At 35.1% G+C, this 16,268-nt stretch overlaps 1 protein-coding gene across 1 annotated transcript in view; it reads right to left on the bottom strand.

The window, feature by feature from the left end:
- Positions 1 to 16,268, bottom strand: part of Smchd1 (structural maintenance of chromosomes flexible hinge domain containing 1) — a 130,357-nt gene that overhangs the window by 92,120 nt on the left and 21,969 nt on the right. Inside the window, exons 6-12 of the mRNA XM_013027132.1 lie at positions 15,317 to 15,431; positions 15,093 to 15,212; positions 8,425 to 8,591; positions 5,354 to 5,444; positions 4,249 to 4,459; positions 333 to 453; positions 71 to 254 (exon numbers count right to left, since the gene is read on the bottom strand). Of these exons, the coding sequence (XP_012882586.1) occupies positions 71 to 254; positions 333 to 453; positions 4,249 to 4,459; positions 5,354 to 5,444; positions 8,425 to 8,591; positions 15,093 to 15,212; positions 15,317 to 15,431 (1,009 nt within the window). The remainder of the gene's footprint in view (positions 1 to 70; positions 255 to 332; positions 454 to 4,248; positions 4,460 to 5,353; positions 5,445 to 8,424; positions 8,592 to 15,092; positions 15,213 to 15,316; positions 15,432 to 16,268) is intronic.

Raw genomic sequence — 16,268 nt, 5'->3', positions numbered from 1 at the left:
TAAAATGAGTTGCTAACGTAAAAGAAAAAAACATTTGTAATTATCAAAATTTAATTCTAAAAATTCATACCTGTCCATTTAAAATCCTTGTAAAAAGGGTGTTCTTATCTTTCAATTTCAGCTCCAGATCCATAAATGTAAGTTTATTTGTACTAACTTGAAATTTGTCATTAGTGAATAATGCACCAGATATTCTATTGTAGCATTCAATTGGTGCAAGCCCTCTCTTCTTAGGAGGAGTACACCAGTCAAAGCTTGAACAAAATAAAATAGCAATCAATAAAAAAGATCAAGTTACAAAACAATGCAATTTCAGCAAAAGTGAAGCTTACTCTTCAACTGATGTATATGGTATTAATCGTCCATTCCAAAAGCATTCAAAAATTGGTCTTTTCCCTCTTGCTGCTTTATCAAGTATGAAACAGTCATCATCATCATCTTCATCTTTTAGTTCTAGTTCAAAAGGATAAGTGAATAAAAAAATTTATTTCTATAAAATAGGATCAATTTTCACCTCTGAGTCAATTTCTACTAAAGAATGAAATAACTGCTCCAGAGAAATAGCACAAATTCATTTGGACCCTTCAAATTGCACCCTATAGGAGCTAAAGTCCTTTTTTGCAATTACTTAAAAGATAGTAATAAGCTGGGCACTGGTGGCTCATGCCTGTAATCCTAGCTACTCAGGAAGCTGAGATCTGAGGATCAAGGTTCAAAGCCAGCCAGGGCAGGAAAGTCCTTGAGACTCTCATTTCTAATAAACCACTCAGAAAAAAAATGAAAGTGGCTCAGTGGCTCAAGCAGTAGAGCACTGGCCTTGAGCTGAAGAGCTCAGGGACAGCGTTCAGGCCCAGAGCTCAAGCCCCATGACTGACAAAAAAAAAAAAAAAAAAGATAATAATATTCATGTTAGCTTAACTATCTGTTATTGAAAAGTGAGATTTCTCATCTGGTCCCACACTGCTACTAACATTTCTTGTTTAAAGTCCATAACTACTTACATACTAACCAATCTATGCTGAATCTCCAATCTTATTCAGTTAAAAAGTCATACATATGAAAAACTATATTCTACAGCTGGATGCTGGTGGCTCACTCCTGTTAATCTAGCTACTTACATGGCTGAGATCTGATGGCCATGGTTCAAAGCCCACACAGATAGAAAAGTCCCCGTGAGACTCTTTATCTCCAATTAACCAACTACTCAAAAACCAGAAGCTGTGGCACAAGTGGTAGAGTGCTAGCCTAGAGCTATAAACATTTATGTGAATACTGTAAATTTCACAATCAGGTCAGAACTAGTAGTACAACAAAAATTCAAGTTTAAAGAAAAAAGTAACCACTTCTGCAAAAGCATGAAACATAAACACATATACATTTATAAACACATATACATGAAAGATAATCTGGGATATACAAAGGATTAACATATGTAAAATTTTTTCATGAAAATTACAAGTTGCAATATATCAAAAGCACATTTAGGCAAGTAGAGATTATGAACATCACATTCAATGCTAGTCTAGGCAAAAAGTTAACAAGACCCCCTTCCTCTCAACTAGTAAGTTCAATGCGGTGATGTACACTGTAATCTAAGCGTAAGGGAAGAGTAAATAGGGGATAAGTTCAGGGTAGCCCCAGGCAAAACCACGAAACCCAATTAGAAAAATAATGCAAAAACAGCTAAGGACATAGTTCAAATGGTGGACCACCTGCCTAGCAAACATGAAGACCAAATTCAAAGTGAAGTACTGCTTCTTTTTTAAAAATTGTAATTAACAATACAATCTGATATATAAAAACAAAGACCAAATATTAAGACCTTGATATATTAGCACCTTAGGTATACTGGTATTATACCCTCACCAAAAATAAAACCTTCTTCTTCCAAGAAGCCTTACAAGAAAGTTTCTTTCAATCCATCCAAATTGCTTTGCTCTTACAGGAGAACCCATTCTTTTGGTTAACACACAATTTAAAAACTCTGGTTTTGAAAACCTTATCTAAAGAACTGTCTAAAAGCAGAAATAGCAAATTTAAACAGAAGTCAGATACAAGACAAGAGACAGTCAGTATATATAACATATACTGAACACTTACTAAATTGTACTGAATACTATTCAGCTTCTTTTTTTCTTTAGAAATAAGGTCATGGTATGTAGCCCAACCTGGCCTCCAATGTACTGAGAACACAAACGTTTGTTACACGATGCCTAGATTCAGCATCATATTTAACCCTCTAAACAGTTCTATGAGGTATAAACAACTACATACATTTGACAGAAGTAAGGTAGGGAGTAGTTTGCTCAAAATTACATAATAGATAATAGTGAAGATGGAATTCAAATAATAAAATCCAGTTGAAGAACCCCACACTAAGGATGTGCTGAGGAAATATTAGAAATACCAAAAAACTTGCATGTGAGACTATCTATTAATCCATTACTTTAGTGCAAATTCAATAATCTCCCTAGGGTTTAGTAAATGAACCTACGAGGAAAATATTAAGTTAAATCTTTATGCTATTCTATATACAGAAAGGAAACAAAGGAATAGAACATACTGCATATAACATGTTAAGATTTTTTTCTTAGGGGAGGAATACAAAGGTGCAATGCCTATGTGCCTCTGATCATATAATATTTATCAAACTGAGGAAATGGAAACAAAAGTAAGGATTATGATTTTAAAGGCCAAAAACCTATACAAACATTTTAAATTCTTAAGTTACTATAAAAAAGCCTTTCTATAGTAAGAGAAAAATCAAAATATAAAGAGAAAAATGAATAGAGATGGTTGCATAAAGTTTTTTTTTTTTTCCTTTGGTATTGGGCCTTGAACTTGGGGCCGAGTTCTGGGCAAGCTTTTCACTCAAAACTTGCATTCCATATCATGAACCAGGATATGGTAAGGACACTTATACATCCACGTTCATTGCCACATTATTCACAACAGACAAAATATGGAAACAACCCAGATGCCCCACAATAGATGATGTGGATCCAAAAGATGTGGTACCTATATTAATGGAATTTTTACATTGCCATGAGAAAGAATAAAATAATGTCAGATGCAGGAAAATGGATGGAAGTAGAACAAATCATGTTAAGGTAAGCCAAGATCAGAGAGACAAACAGCACATATTCTCTCTGACATGTAAAAATTAGATCTAAAATGCACTGGGATATGACAAATTACACAGGATTCTAGATTCTCACATACAGTGAGACTAGAAGAGGAGAGTCTTAAGAGTGAATCACAAAGGTGCAATACCCAAGTGCCTCTTCATATGTATATAAATAATGTACATACTGAAACAAACTCTAAAGATAGGAAACAAAGGACTTTTTTCTTAATTTGTTTTTTCTTTTGCTAATGACTCTGTATTCTTTATCTGTATTCTTTATAGTATATTCACAGGCAGATCTGTAGGAGGGTGGGGAATCTAGGGAAAAAGGGTGAAAAAGTGCAGCAGTGAAGCATGAGGCACACTGGACATTGATGAAAGGGAAGTATACAACTGAGAATGAAAGAAAAGGAGGGAACAGATGACACTGTACGAAAGGAAATGTACTAATTACCTAATACATGTAAATGTAACCCCTCTGTAATTATTTTTTTTTTAAAAAGGCTTGGAATGTGGCTTCATGGTAGAGTGCTTGCCTATCTTGTATGAAGCCCTGAGTTCGATTCCTCAGTACCACATAAAGAAAAAAAGCTGGAAGTGGCGCTGTGGCTCAAGTGGTAGAGTGCTAGTCTTGAGCAAAAGAAGCTTAGGGACAATGTCTAGGCTCTGTGTTCAAGCCCCAGGACTGGCACAAAAAACAACAACAACAAAAACTGCCATTCTACCACTTGAACCATGCCTCCAGTCTCCTGGCTTTTTGGTGGTTAACTGGAGTAAGAGTCTCAGGGTTTGTTTGGGCTGGCTTCAAACCTGAATCCTCAGATCTCAGCCTTCTGAGTAGCCAGAATTACAGATATGAGCCACTAGCACCCAGCTATTTTTAAGTATCTACAAAGGTAAGATGATCTTAGAATATGAAAAGGATTACCTGGCATACAATTAGTTGACTATAGGTTTAAGAGAGAAGAACTTTTTTTTTTATAGCCAGTGCTTTTCACATCTCAACTGAATTTACACAGAAATCTGCATAACCTTAACACCTGAAGTAGTACTCATTATTTTAGAAAATCACTATCATAAAAACATATCTCATTTGAAACTTACAGACCAGATAAACTTACTTGATGGAAAGCATGGATCATCAGGATAAGTTTCTCTATCATATAAAAAAGGATGGTATCGGATAATCCCTTCCACTATACCATCTCCTTCAACATGAGCCTTGAACTCAAAACTATCAGATGCTGTGTTTATATACAATGTCTGCATGTCATCCTGTATTTCTCTTAAGTTGACAATCTTAGGTGCTTTCCCTTTTTCAAACATGGAAATCTAAAATAAAAATAAAATATAATTAAGCTCTATGGTGACTTGTATTTCAGCTATTACTTAACAAAAAAGTAGGCAAAAATTACCTCCATATAAGTAATCATCTAGCTTAATGAAATATATGTGTGCATATATATATATATATATATATATATTTGTACATGATCAAATGACTTTAAGTTGACCTAATAATATACAACTAAAAAATAAAAGCAAAGAAATATCATATCAAAACTGAAAGAAGGGTAAGTCATTAGCAAATTTAATTCAGTTTCTAGAAAGTAGAACATAAAACTGATGAGGAAGGATACTGAGAACTCAAAACTAAAACATTCTATACTTATAAATCTTGTCATCACTGTAAGACTTCTATAAGGCAAAGAAAAACTGTGTATGTGTGTGCAAACACTGCTTTTCTCCTTGCTTTCAAGGCACGATGGTCATAAAAAAAAATCCAAGTACTATAACAAATATAAATTAAAAAACAAACAACAACAAAAAAAACTAGTAGGAGTAGGTGCTGGAGGCTCACACCTGTAATCCTAGCTACTCAGGAAGCTGAGATCTGAGGATTGCAGCTCAAAGCCAGCCTGGGCAGGAAATCTTATCTCCAATAAACTACTGAAAAAAAGCCAGAAGTGGGGCTATGGCTCAAGTGGTAACAGTGCTACCCTTGAGTACAAAGAAACTCAGGGACAGCACTCAGGTCCTGAGTTCAAGCCCCAGGACCAGGAAAAAAGAATCTAGAAATCATCTCTTTATTTGAGTATCCAAATAATCAAATTACTTAATAAAAGACAAGAGAGATTTTTGACTGATAGTTATTATCCAGAGTCACTTGGAACTGGAACAGATAGCTAATAATCTGTAATTCTTTAAGATGGATTTTTATCTTACATCAATATCAATATTGTTGAAAGGTCCAACTTCTTTTGATGTACGTTTTTCATTTCCTTTTGGGCCATGAATATAGTAATGATAAATATGCCTAAAATAAAGAAGACAAGTTAAATACTTTAAAATTACATAAAATTACAGCTTAGATAATCTACCAAAAAAATTTAACTGCTGCAATTTGAGAGTATTATGTGCCAAGCTTTATTTTGTTTTAGTATATCAGATCACACATTTGCTACAGAGATGCTCTCCACCTCTGAGTTACATCTCCAGGTACATCTACTCCATGAATATTTAAACACATTTAATTCACTTTTAAATCCCAGTAATTCTGAAATTCAGGTATGACTGCATCTCACTTTATAAAAATAAAAAGCGGGGGTAAGGAGTGCATATAACTTAAAGTAACAGAATTAGAGTTAGGGAAGGATGAACTTCAATTCAGGTACTCCTAACTTCAAAGCTTATATATATTCCACTTTCAAGAATAGTTTATCAAATAAAGAAAACCCAGAAAGCAAGAGTTCATAATTCTAGTTGTTAGGAACATTCTAGAAAATACATAAATATCTGGGAATAGACTGACTTATACATCTTCAAATAATCTTCTTAGTAGGAAAACATCATTGTAGAACTTTTCATGTCTTCTCTGTCAATAAAACTACAACAAACAAAACTAATAAATTCAACATAAACCTACTGAAAACCATCATCTTCAGAAATTTTATTTATTTTGTAAATATAGGTTAAATAATATATTTTGGTGAATTATTCAAAACAATTCTTTAGTTATTGTTCAACTATACATTTGCAAAATTCCTTCACATAAATTTCAACTAAAAAAGACAGTAAGATAATTAGAATTGCTGGACAACCTAATGCTAGCCTGAGCTACATAGTGAGATCTCAAAAAAAAAAAAAAAATCTAGAAGAGGCGAAAATGAAAAACAGGAAAAAAGGAAAGAATATTAAGATTTAGTATTCTAACTTTTCCTGAAAACACCACTGAAAAAAAGGATTGGAGTATTTCCATATCCTCAGAAATTTGAAAACAAGTTTGGCACATTTTAACCATTGTCTGATTTGATTAAAGTTTTACAAGTTATTCTATCCACACTATTTTTCTTCAGTAGGAAAAAAAACCCTATAAAACAGTTAAGCCAAAGTGGTAGCACACATGTATAATCTTAGCTATTCTGGAGGCAAAGATATGAGGATAACTCTTTGAGGCCAGTCCAGGTAAAAGTTAGCCAGACTTTATCCAGGGCTGGCAGCACACACCTGTGATCTTAGCCCTCCAGGAGCCATACGTAAAAAAAATTACGGGCTGAGGCCAGCCAAAGAAAAGGAAGAAGGATATCCTATCAGAAAAATAAACTAAAAGCAGGGCTGGGAAGGTAGCTCAGTGGCAGAGTGCTTGCCTTGCATGCATGAGGCCCTGGGTTCGATTCCTCAGAACCACATAAGCAGAAAAAGCTGGAAGTGGAGCTCTGGTTCAAGTGGTAGAGCACTAGCCTTGAGCTGAAGAGCTGAGGGACAGCACCCAGGCCCACAGTTCAGGCCCCACGTCCAGCAAAAGAAAAAGAAACTAAAAGCAAATAGAACTGAAAGTATAATTTATGTGGCAGAGTGCTTGCCTAGCATGCAGGGGCCACATACAGGAGACCTTGAGTACCTTTTTAGGGGTGGGGAACATCAACAAGGGCCATTTAAGCCCTGTAAAACCGAATGGTACATGATGGGACCTATATGCTTATCCTATGCTGACTCCTATGCTGGCTGACAGTGGCTTTCTGCTTGTGTTGGTAATTTTGTATGGCCTTCCAATAACAGTATAAATAACTAAATGTATCTTGCCAGAAAAAAGGTTTTCCCACCTCTGCTGAATACATGAATACACAAAAAGAATGAATGAATGAAATAAATGACATAAAATTTCTCAATAAAAAACTCAAGAAAAAAGGACTCAAAATTTTATATTCTTATACAAGACACAAAAATTTAAGCTCCATTAATACACATGTATCTCTAGTACAAAATATTTTGCGTACAATTACTTTTGAGGGAAGTGTGAAAAGATTTTTAAATATGAATTTTAGACAGGCGCCAGTGGCTCACACCTGTAATCCTACTCAAGAAGCTGAGCTCTGAGGGTCACACTTTGAGGCCACCCAGTGCAGTAAAGTCCTTTAGACTCTTATCTCCAATTAACTACCAAAAAGCCAGAAGTACCTCAGGGACAGTGCCCAGGCCCTGAGTTCAAGAGCCAGAAGCAGTCAAAATATATACATTTTTGTTGTTATTTTTATTTTTTGTGCAGATGTGCCCATTATAAGACTCAGTATTTCAGACTAACGTAAACTGAGAAAACTAATAAATGATATGTGTCATCAGTAAAAAGACAGCATATGCATTAAATAAATACTCCTCTGATTTGGTCTAATGGTATATATATAACCTACAAAAGTTTCTTAAACAAAACACAATAATTTATTCTCAGTATTATTAGTATGTCATAAACACATTCACTGCTTCTATTTTGATGGGCTGGATATATTAGTTTGATAAATAAATTTACATATAGAAACTATTGATACAGACTATCAGGATACAGTGATGAACTAAAATATAAGGGCTAGGGTGGTGGCTCAAGTTGGGAGCTCCTGCCTAGAAAGTGCAAAACCCTGAGTTCAAACCTAAGTACCCTCAAAAAAGGTATTATACTAGGGAAGACGTAAGTAGATAGCACTGAAGATTACGACATGCCACAGAAAAGCAGTGCAAACCAGTGACATGGAAGTGAAAGCTGAAGTTGATAAACTGAGAAGTTCATTTTTAATTTTACAATAGGTGTCAAAAATCCTGACCTCTTATAATGGTCAGTACACTTCAGTTATTTTTATTTTTAAAATGAGTGAATAAAGAACTATATTAACACCAATATCAGAATACTAGATACTGGATTGAAAGAAATTGGATGAAAAGAATAGCAAAGAGGCTTCAATGTATCTGAAATATTTTGTCTTAAAAAAAAAATGAATGGCAACATTATTTGAGTCCAGTATACTTACGCTAATTGTCGTGTCCAAAGATGGAAATAATTTTTCAAGTACTGTATGTGTTCTGGTTGTACCCCTGTGATGACCACAGCAGTAAAACTATCTTTTTCCTTCTCCTCTACAATAAGATTATGTAGAAATCTTTCATCATCGTTTGTAATGTGAACAGAATCAGATGGCTACAAAAGTGAATACAAATACATCTTAAATTACAGTAGTAATTTTTAAATTTTTTTAAGTCGTCTTAATTATAATAGCAGCCCTACATAAATTTTAATGTGATTCATTTGGATAGTCTTTAAAACAATCTTCAAAAAAACTGTTGGAAAAAAATGGTCCAAATATAACACACTAGTTGAGTCTGTGACAACACTGAAAGGCCAAGAAAACTATCACCTAGACAAATGGTATACATACTGACATTCTTTTGAAATAGATTATTTGCAAGTATGAAAATAAGACAAACTTTTTTTTACTGTCTGAATCTGTTAGCTATGGTAGAAGCTTTCTGTCTCTTTCCTAGACAGGGAAGATAACAGAAACAAAAGATGGAGGAGGAGAAAAAGGAAAGAGAAGTCTATTTCAGCAGTTCCATGGCACCAGATGCTTTGGAGATGGGCTTTCCTGACCTTGGGGGAAAAAAAAAAACCCACCACAGATGAACTCTGAAGTATCACTAGCCCCAAAACTAGCTCCATCCTCTCATAGGGCCAAGGAGTTGCAGTCAGGAGTTGCAGACCCATGTCTCTGCTCTCTCAAGCCAGCATTTGGCTCACATGAACCATCCCATGCCCGAGGAACCAGATGTTCAAACATATTCCTGGACACGAATCTTCACATATGCATCTGGGCTAAGAGACTAGAGAGAAAACAGTAACCTTTGCTATCCAAATTTTTCCATCTTGTACAAATACCCCATGAACTTAAAAGTTGGGACCTCAGTATACAATGTTATGCCATTAGTTAAAAGACATAAGGCATATAAGACATGTAGGTTTTTGTGATTGTGAGATTACGCCCTCTTCTGTAATCAATTTAAGGGGCCATCTTTTGTATGTTTCTTAGGATAGCTAGTCACTACCCACCAGTGTCAGTGGACATATAATTCTCTTCATTATAGTTGTTTGTTCCTTCCCTTCTGGCTAGACATGAAGACAGTGATTTCAGAAACTAGGTTACTCAAAATAATTACTAAGTAATCTTTTGGTTTACATGAGGAGGCCATTTACTAAGGATTGATATCCTGTTTCCATGAGTGCTTGTTTCAAAAGTGCTTAAACAACTAGAACCTAGCTATAAGAGAAGTTCAAATCCCAAATGTGGAGAAATGCAATGCTAAGAGTGAGATATCTCCCCACACAAAATCATTGTGTTTATTAAACTTTACTCATTAAGGTGAAAGGAGATGTCAGTCCTTAAGAGTACTAGGCTAAGGTTTTTCTATTAAATGAACTTAGTCAGAGGTTGGAATACTCCATTCCCCAGAGAATCAGAGCAGCTGTATATCTCTGTATTTTTTTCATTTTCTTCCATCTTTCTCTCCAAGTACAGAAAAAAAAGATGGGAACCATTACTAGTATTCCTGGCAATTTTCTAATAGAATGTATTTTTTTAGAATTAGAGGACTTTAAGGCCAGGTGCCAGTGGCTCACATCTGTAATCCTAGCTACTCAGAAGGCTGAGATATGAGGATCCCGGATTAAAGCCAGCTTGAGCAGGAAAGTCTATGAGACTCTTATCTCCACCAAAAAACAGAAAACCGGAAGTGGCACTGTGGCTCAAGTGGTAGTGCTTCAAAATACTGAAAAGCTCAGGGACAGCGGGCCCAGGCCAAGTTCAAGCCCCATGACCGACAAAAAAAAAAGAATTAGGACTTTAAAGGAAAGGGATTAAAGGACAATGTGGACTCAATATTAAAATTGGACAACAGAAACCTGATCTGTAAATGGGAGCTTTGTTTTTAATTCTATTAAGGTTATATTTACTACATTGGTCTTTCTAGTCTCAGTCAGTTGCACTCCTGAAAAAAAGTATAGTCAAGGATTATACTGATGATGTCCATTGTCAGGAATGAAACTAAACCAGTGGAAAAATGCCACCATTCTCAGTGGATATACCAAAATGAAATTATCAAATTAAAAGTATTAATGTAAATTTTTTAATTACATGATTAAAAGAATTATTGCTTAATTGAAAAAATAATATAATGCACAAGGCAGTTAATGATAGATTAAGGGAAAAGATAAAGATCCTACAAAAACAGAAGACAGGAACCATACCCCATTTTAAACGTTAGTAAATTTGGCTTTTGAGGATTTCAGCAATCAAGATTTAATGGACAAAGACAAGGAAACAAAGGATCTTTTCTTAATCTCTTTTCACTTTTATATGACTTTGTATTCTTTACCTCACATATGGTGTATACACGTGCACATCTGAGGGAAGGTAGGGGGAAGGCACAGAATCAGTGGAAAATTGATGAAAAAGTGCAGCAGCAGTGCCCACTGGCTGCACTGGACATTAATGAAAATGAACCAAGCAACTTATGGTCAGAGATGGGAGGGAGAGAATGAGAGAGAATGAGGGATCAGATGATACTGAGCAAAAGGAAAGAAATGTACTTATTACCTGACGTATGTAAAGGTAACACTGCTGTATATTACCTCTAAAACAGTAATTTTTTTAATTTTTAAAAATTTAAAACAAATTATTTAATAGACAGACACATTAAGAGAGGTTAATTACAAGTCAATTATTTGCTGGAAAGTACGGTCAAATACTGGCTGTGAGAAACTTCCCTCTAAAGGAAAGTCTCCTGGAAGAAGAACCTAGGACAACTCTACGCAGCAAATTGATTCCAGTAACCTAAAGAGGAAATGTTGTACATGTGGAAATTCAAGGCATGGAAAGCCAAATGCCTTAAGGAAGGGGCCACAATATTCAAAGATATGTTCCCTGTGCCATGAGGGAAAACACAAAATACCTGGAGAAAGGACTATTCTTCAAGGGAAGAAGAAGCCCCATGGGAAATATCCACTTCTGAAATGGGAGTCCCTGAGAATTTAAAGATGCCAAAGGGTACCCACTATTCGAGCCACAACCAATCAACTCCCAATATCCTATATTATGAGAAACACTGAGTATTTCTTGACATGGCTAAGGAGAATTCATTTTAATAGATAATGGAGCCTAGCTTCCTTGAATCTCTCTAAATGGAGCTGCATAGTAAACAGTGTTGAAAGATCTTGCAAGATCACAAGATTCAATGTTGCTCCCCTCATAAATATAAACATTTCATTTTTCTTAACCAAAATGCTCCAATTCCATTCCTGAGCAGAGATATTCCAATTACTTTAGGAACAAATAGTTTTGTAAATTGTCGTGTAGGAAGATAATCTGAGACTTTCTTCTTTGGTCTTCATTAAAATAAGGCTAGTAAGATTATTTAATTGGGGCTGGGAAGGTGCTCAGGGGTAGAGTGCTTGTCTTGCATGCATGAGGCCCGGGGTTCGATTCCTCAGCACCACATAAGCAGAAAAAGCAGGAAGTGGTGCTGTGGCTCAAGTGGTAGAATGCTAGCCTTGAGCTCAGGCCCCACGATCGAAACAAACAAAAAAAAGATTATTTAATTTTCTTAGAAGTTTTGTCTGAATTCAAAAATTTTGTAAAAATCAAATTAAACATAAAGTATAGCAACTGATTTCTCTTACTGGGTACCTGTGCATGCCTACAAGCCTAGCTACTCAGGAAGCTCAGATCCAATGAGTGAAGTTTAAAGACAAGATGCAGAAAAGTCTGAGAGACTATTTCCAACTAACCAGTCAAAAAATCTGGACTGGAAGCATGAGCAAAAAAAAGACAAGCAATAGTAAAAGGCCCTAAATTCAAGCCCTAGAGTGGAAGAAGCTCTCTTTCAAGTAGGAAAGATGTAGGAAGCTATGAGAATGTTTTTTGAAAAGGACAGTAAAGTGAAGAAAAAATAGTTTTGGACAAAGAAAGGGTTTTATAGAATAAGATTTGTCTTAACTGTTGTAAAGTGGGAAAAAAAGAATTAAAACAAACTCTAGAAAATTAATAAATGTATTAGTAGGTCTTAAATATAATACAAATTGAAATTTTAAAGATTTATGATTAAGTTGGCTATAATTTGAAGTCAACAAAAAGAATTAAGGATCAAGATACAATGCATGATGTTACAGCCCAATTTTGTGTATTAAAGTATTTTACGCTAACATTTGTAAAATCTGGCAAATCACATTAAGACATAACTAGGTTTTTTGTTAATTTTATCAGGCCTTTCAACTACTTAGGAAACTAAGTTCTTAAATATCTGTTTATATAAAGTGTTAAGTGATTGTAATTTACATTCTACTAAAACTGTATGGGCTAAATGTCAAAGCTTTATTTTAAAAATATGCAACAATTTACAGGGAGGAGTAGGTAAGTTTAGTAACATGCAAAATGACCAGCAAGTATAGACTGAATTATACAATGTGTGTTGAGTTAGGCCATTGTTGTATATATGAGATACACTTGTACAATAGAAAGGTCAATTTAGTTCAATGACACTGTTTCCCTAATTTAAGTTAAACAAATATTTGATTTGTGAATGCTTTAAATCTACTCTACCCAGCCAAAGCTTTTAAAGATGAAAAGTGACACACATTGTATAACATCTGTATAACTACTACTGCTAGGTCCTATATATAGTCAACGTACTTAGGTTCTCCAAGTAAATAAGCCTTCTAAAATGCTAGGTTTAGAACAAGACAGTGACATAGTTATTAAACTCTATTAATTCTTGTATGCATGTGTTTCTACTTGTAAGGACAGCTTTAAAAGTGCTGGTATAATGCTGTTAATCATAATTATACTAAAATTTTGTATGCAATGGAAAGAATAAGACTCCTGACAATTGCTAGTTTTTCTTAAATTTTAACTATAGCTATTCTGTTATGGTCATCTACAGTTTGGATATTTAATCAGTTATTATCAAATTCATAGAAAATACCTCTAATAAGTACTCGTATACTTGGTTCTATTTTTATAAAGGATAACATTAAATCTAATACTAAAAATAGCCAAGGAAACTAATAAAATTTTGTTTTCCAAAGGCCCAATGTAAGATATCAAAATCTAAACTGCCTTAAAAAAAAAATTAAAAACACCTTAACTGAAAAACATAACTCAAAATGTTCAAGGAATGTGGAGTAAAACTGTATTTATTTTCTTAAAAAATGGACAAGAAAATTCACCAAAATGTTACCAGTACTTTTCTGACACTGAACAAAATTTCTAAAATTTTATTTTAGAACCTTACAAAGCAATTTTAAAATGTTCAATATTACACAAAAGATTTTAAGATAAAAAAATATAAAATACTTCAAGCAGAAAAAATACAAGAAGGGCTGGGAAGGTGGCTCCGTGGTAGAGTGCTTGCCTTGCATGCATGAGGTCCTGGGTTCGATTCCTCAACACCACATAAGCAAAAAGAAAAAAGTTGGAGGACTGGAAAGTTGGCTCAGTGGTAGAGTGCTTGCCTTGCATACATGAGGCCCTGGGTTCGATTCCTCAGCACCACATAAGCAAAAAGAAAAAAAGCCGGAAGTGGCACTGTGGCTCAATGGTAGAGCGCTAGCCTTGAGCTGAAGAGCTGAGGGACAGAGCCCAGGCCCAGAGTTCAGACCCTATGACTGGACCCAAAAAAAAAAAAGAAAAAAGTTGGAAGTGGCCCTATGACTCAAGTGGTAGAGCGCTAGCCTTGAGCTGAAGAGCTGAGGGACAGCGCTCAGGCCCAGAGTTCAGGCCCCATGACCGGATCCAAAAAAAGAAAAGAAACAAGAATAAATGTCATGTACTTACCTCCAAGATTCAAATTTCTTAATAATTTTCCATATTGAAGTGACAATTTAAAAAGAAATTTGTAGGACAAATCCCATATATTTCTCTCAAGTTCTAATTTCCTAAAACCCCACTACATCAGTGCTTTTCTAAAGTTTATATATTTCATAACAAGACTTTAAAGCTCAAATTCAAACTAGGAAAAACTATGTAACCTTATTAGGCTTTATAGGAAAACTTATTACATTAATGATTTTAGCCTAAGGATGCAGATAAATGATAATTTTTACTATTCAAACAATTAAAAGAAAAAGAATGAACATCAAGTAACTCATTCCTAATATTTCATATTTCCAAGTTTTTAAACATTATTGAGCCAGGTGCTGGTGGCTCATGGCTGTAATCCTAGCTATTCAGTAGGCTGAGATGTAAGGATCAGGGTTTGAAGAAGTTAGCCTGGGCAGAAAAATACATGAGACTCTTATCTCCAATAAACTACTCAGAAAAAGCAAGTTGTGGTGCTGTGGTTCAAGTGGTAGAGTGCTAGTCATGGGCTCGAAGAGATTCAGGGACAGGGCCCAAGCCTTAAGGTCAAGCCTCAGGACTGGTTAAAAAAAAACAAAAAACTGAGAGTCACACATGGCAGCACAATACCTATATAATCCAGCACTGAGAAGCTAAAGCAGAAAGACTAAAACTTCAAGTCCAGCCTAGGATAATAAAAAACCTCTCATTTAAAAAAAAAAAACTACTAACATTTTAGTAATAAATTAGAAAATGTCCTTATTATCTAGTCAAAGGAATAAATTTACAGTTGTGAGTTTTAAAATGTATTATACCTTTCTGTTTCTAATATATCCACTGTATATTGCCTCCTTATTTTTTTCCTTCTTCTCAAAATCTTCTTTAGAGAGCACAAGTTCATGAACATCTTGGGAATCTGCAGGTTTGCTTATCATCTGCCAAATATTAAAAACAGTACTTTAAAAACTGCTAATAGTTAAACTGCTTAATCTCAAAATATTTTGATCAAATTTCACTTATAAGAAATATTTTCACTTACTCTGGCTGATTGTCCAACAAAGAAAACAGCCTGTTTGCCACCAACACCAAAATAGGAAATATCACTATTTAAACTGCGTGGCACTGGTACTGGCCGAACATATCCTGAATGATCACTAAAATAAAACATTGCATTAATGCAGTGATTGTAAATAATCTATTTAAGTGCCTAAAAAAACTGACTACCAAGCCAGCTTAACTCAAACATGAAAAGTAATTAGAGCAAAGTCAAGACATTTACTCCAGTAGTTCTTTTTTTTTTTTTTTTTAGTCCGGTCGTGGGACCTGAACTCTGGGCCTGGACATTGTCCCTCAGCTCGTCAGCTCAAGGCTAGCGCTGTACCACTTGAGCCACAGCGCCACTTCCGGTTTTTTCTTTTTTGCTTATGTGGTGCCTGAGAAATTGAACCCAGGGCCTCATGCATGCAAGGCAAGCGCTCTACCACTGAGCCACCTTCCTAGCCCTCCATTAGTTCTTATACCCACAGATCAGGCATTGTTTCCCCTGAAAACATTAAGAAATGAGAAAACTAAGCTCCAAATTCTCAAGTTCCCAAATAGGATTTTTAAAAATCCTTTAGGAAAGATATTGATACAAGGATAAAGGATACTGATATAAAAATGTATTTGGGACTGGGCACCAGCTCACGCTTATAACCCTAGCCACTCAGGAGGCTGAGATCTGAAGATCTAAATTCAAAGCTAGTCCAGGCAGGAAAGTTCATGAGACCCTTATCTCCAATTAACCCTCAGAAAACTGTAAGTAGAACCATGGCTCTAAATTGGAGAATGTTAGCCTTGAGTGAAAAAGCTCTGGGATAGTGCCCAGACCCTGAGTTCAAGTTCCAAGAACATCACAGACATTTTGTTGCAAAAGAAATGGCTAGTAGGATACAAAATAAACCCACAAAAATCAGTTGCCTTCCTATACACTGATAACGTACAGGAAGAGA

Source organism: Dipodomys ordii, unplaced genomic scaffold, assembly GCF_000151885.1.
Source record: "Dipodomys ordii isolate 6190 unplaced genomic scaffold, Dord_2.0 Scaffold100, whole genome shotgun sequence".
Classification (NCBI taxonomy): domain Eukaryota; kingdom Metazoa; phylum Chordata; class Mammalia; order Rodentia; family Heteromyidae; genus Dipodomys; species Dipodomys ordii.
The sequence above is the reverse complement of the archived record's forward strand: the minus strand, read 5'-3'. Positions and strand labels throughout refer to the sequence as shown.